The sequence below is a fragment of the Brachyhypopomus gauderio genome, chromosome 6, assembly GCF_052324685.1.
Source record: "Brachyhypopomus gauderio isolate BG-103 chromosome 6, BGAUD_0.2, whole genome shotgun sequence".
Lineage (NCBI taxonomy): Eukaryota > Metazoa > Chordata > Actinopteri > Gymnotiformes > Hypopomidae > Brachyhypopomus > Brachyhypopomus gauderio.
The window spans coordinates 7,266,566-7,269,065 of NC_135216.1; the positions used below are offsets into that span (position 1 = coordinate 7,266,566).

Consider the following 2,500-nt stretch of genomic DNA (forward strand, 5'->3'; position numbering starts at 1 on the left):
GGCCCGGTTCTCCGAGCTTCTCGCGACATGGGCGGCATGCAGCAGGTGATGGACCTGAAGAAGTGGAGCCGTCTGGCGGACCTGCTGCGTATCCCGCGGTCGGCGCAGGAGCGTCTGGCCAAGCTGCAGGAGGCGTACCTGCAGTACCTGCTGTCCTACGACCAGCTGCCCCCGCACGAGCACCTCCGCCTGGAGCGGGACGTGCTGGCCGAGAAGGAGCGTCTAGAGCGGCACCGCGGCCCGCTGGAGGGCCACGGGGACGCCGCCCTGCCCGCCCTGGCCCTGCCCCGCTACGAGCCCAAGAACGGCCTGGCCGGCCCCGGGCCACCGCAACGGCTTCCACCCGGCGGGGCCGGAGACGGAAACGGTGCGGCAGGTGGGCCGACGACGCCTCCTCGCTCAGGAGAAGAGGGGGGAGGGACGCGGGCAGGAGGCCACGGAGGAAGAGGAGGAGGAGGAAGAGGACAAGGGCGTGCTCAGCGACCAGCACAAGTGCATATACAAGGTGAGGGGGCGGGGGAGGGTCTCGACGCGCACACAGGAAGAGTGTAAACGTGAAGTCATTAAAGCTCGTTGTGCTGGGTCCTAAAGCCTGCAGGGTTTGGTTTCTCGAGCATGTTGTGTTTAGTGGGAGTGTCTTTGATGATTGGCAGGAGTGTCTGGGAGTTACAGAGTTCACACTTTCGAGCAGTGTATGATTTCCAGATATTGATGTGAGAGAGGGAACTGTTTGTGTGCGCGTGTGTGTCTGCATGGATGTGGCTGTCTGTGGCTAGGTGTGTGTGTGTGTGTGTGTGTGTGTGTGTGTGTGTGTGTGTGTGTGTGTAGCTGTGAGTGTGTAACTGACACTTTTGAGCTGTCTTGGCTGGAGTGGGTGTCCACTGAAGTTTGAATGTAGGTCAGTGGTGAGCTTTGTAACCCCTGTGAGAGGATACTTGTCTCCTGTGTTTAACCCTGCACTCTGGATCACTGTATCTTTGGGTTCAGTCTCTCTCTCTCTCTCTCTCTCTCTCTCTCTCTCTCTCTCTCTCTCTCTCTCTCTCTCTCTCTCTCTCTCTCTCTCTCTCTCTCTCTCCCCTCCACACACACACACACAACTCTCCTCTGTGTATCTGGTTCTATCTTTATCTCTGTTGCGCTGTGCTCTAATGTGAACAATGCATCCGCTACGCTGTTCATACAGTGAATGTTTCTGAACAGCACAGGGAGAGAGACAGGCAAACTTGGAGAAAGTGAAACAGGAAGAGAGACAGAGGCAAACAAGCTGAGAAAGAGACGTGCAAACAGGGAGAGAGATAAATACAGAGAGAGAGAGACAGAATAAGAGAGAGACAGACAGAGTTTTCAACAGGATTTTATATATTTAGCCCCAGCCCTAGCAGATTTATAGACCTCTTCAAACGCTCCTTCTATTTTGTGAGGGTATCTCAGGGAAGGTTCATATTAAGGGTAAATGTGCTTGTGTACTCACACACACACACACACACACACACACACACACACCGACACACAGAGGCCCGGGTGGTTGCAGTGTTCTTCATTCATCCCGCCCCTTTGCTATCTCGGTCCTGTTGGATATTACAGCCCATCCTCCCAGCATGACCAAGTCTCTGCTATCAGACTCTTTTATGGAAGGCTTATGGATGCTTTTCCACACTGCCTGATGCTAACGGCGCAGTTATTTGCCCCTGGTGCAGAGTTATTTGCCCCTTGTGCAGAGTTATTTGCCCCTGTGAAGGCCAAAGTGAGGACTGCACTTCCATCTCCTTTATGTTTAAATGAGGTTTGTTGCCTTGGAGATCAGGGTCACACCCCCCCGTCACACCCCCCCCCCCCCCCCCCACTATGAAAGGTGCCTGATGGTTTTATGCTGTGTTGTCTGTCTTCCCGGTGTGCAGGGGAGGTCCGTGTCTTTGACCATGTTCTACAGAATAGCTAGGAACACCATGATGATGTGTTTTAACAAGGAGCCGGGAGCGTCCGATGTTGAGGTGAGTGTGAGAACATGAGCACACACACGCACGTGTCTACGTGTTGGAGAACATCTTTGACGTGTTCCTCTTTCTATTCCCTGTCTTCCTGCCCCTCCCTGCTGTGACCCCCCCCCCCCACAGCAAGAGTACTGGCGAATAGTGGAGCAGAGAGACTGCCATGTGGCGGTGCATTGTGGGAAGGTGGACACAAGCACACACGGGAGTGGCTTCCCCGTGGGCAAATCAGAGCCCTTCGCCAAGTAAGAGCCACACCCACCGTTGCTCTTTGGAAATGCAGTAGTTCAATTTGTAGTTCAATGGTTTCACATTCATTTAAGTAATTTCTAATCTCTCTCTCTCTCTCTCTCTCTCTCTCTCTCTCTCTCTCTCTCTCTCTCTCTCTCTCAGGCATGGATGGAACCTCACTGTCCTCCCCCATAACTCAGCGTCTATCCTGCGCCACCTAGGGGCCGTGCCGGGTGAGGTTCAGCTCCCCCCTCTGAAGGCCAAGGCCTGGAGAAGATCAG

General features: G+C 54.4%; 1 protein-coding gene across 1 annotated transcript in view; it reads left to right on the plus strand.

The window, feature by feature from the left end:
- Window positions 1-6: 6 nt before the first annotated feature.
- LOC143516655 (protein Jumonji-like) overlaps window positions 7-2,500 on the plus strand; it is an 11,801-nt gene continuing 9,307 nt past the window's right edge. The window contains 5 exon segments of the mRNA XM_077008394.1: window positions 7-317; window positions 319-505; window positions 1,899-1,991; window positions 2,115-2,233; window positions 2,382-2,452. Coding sequence (XP_076864509.1) covers window positions 28-317; window positions 319-505; window positions 1,899-1,991; window positions 2,115-2,233; window positions 2,382-2,452 — 760 coding nt within the window. The 5' untranslated portion in view covers window positions 7-27.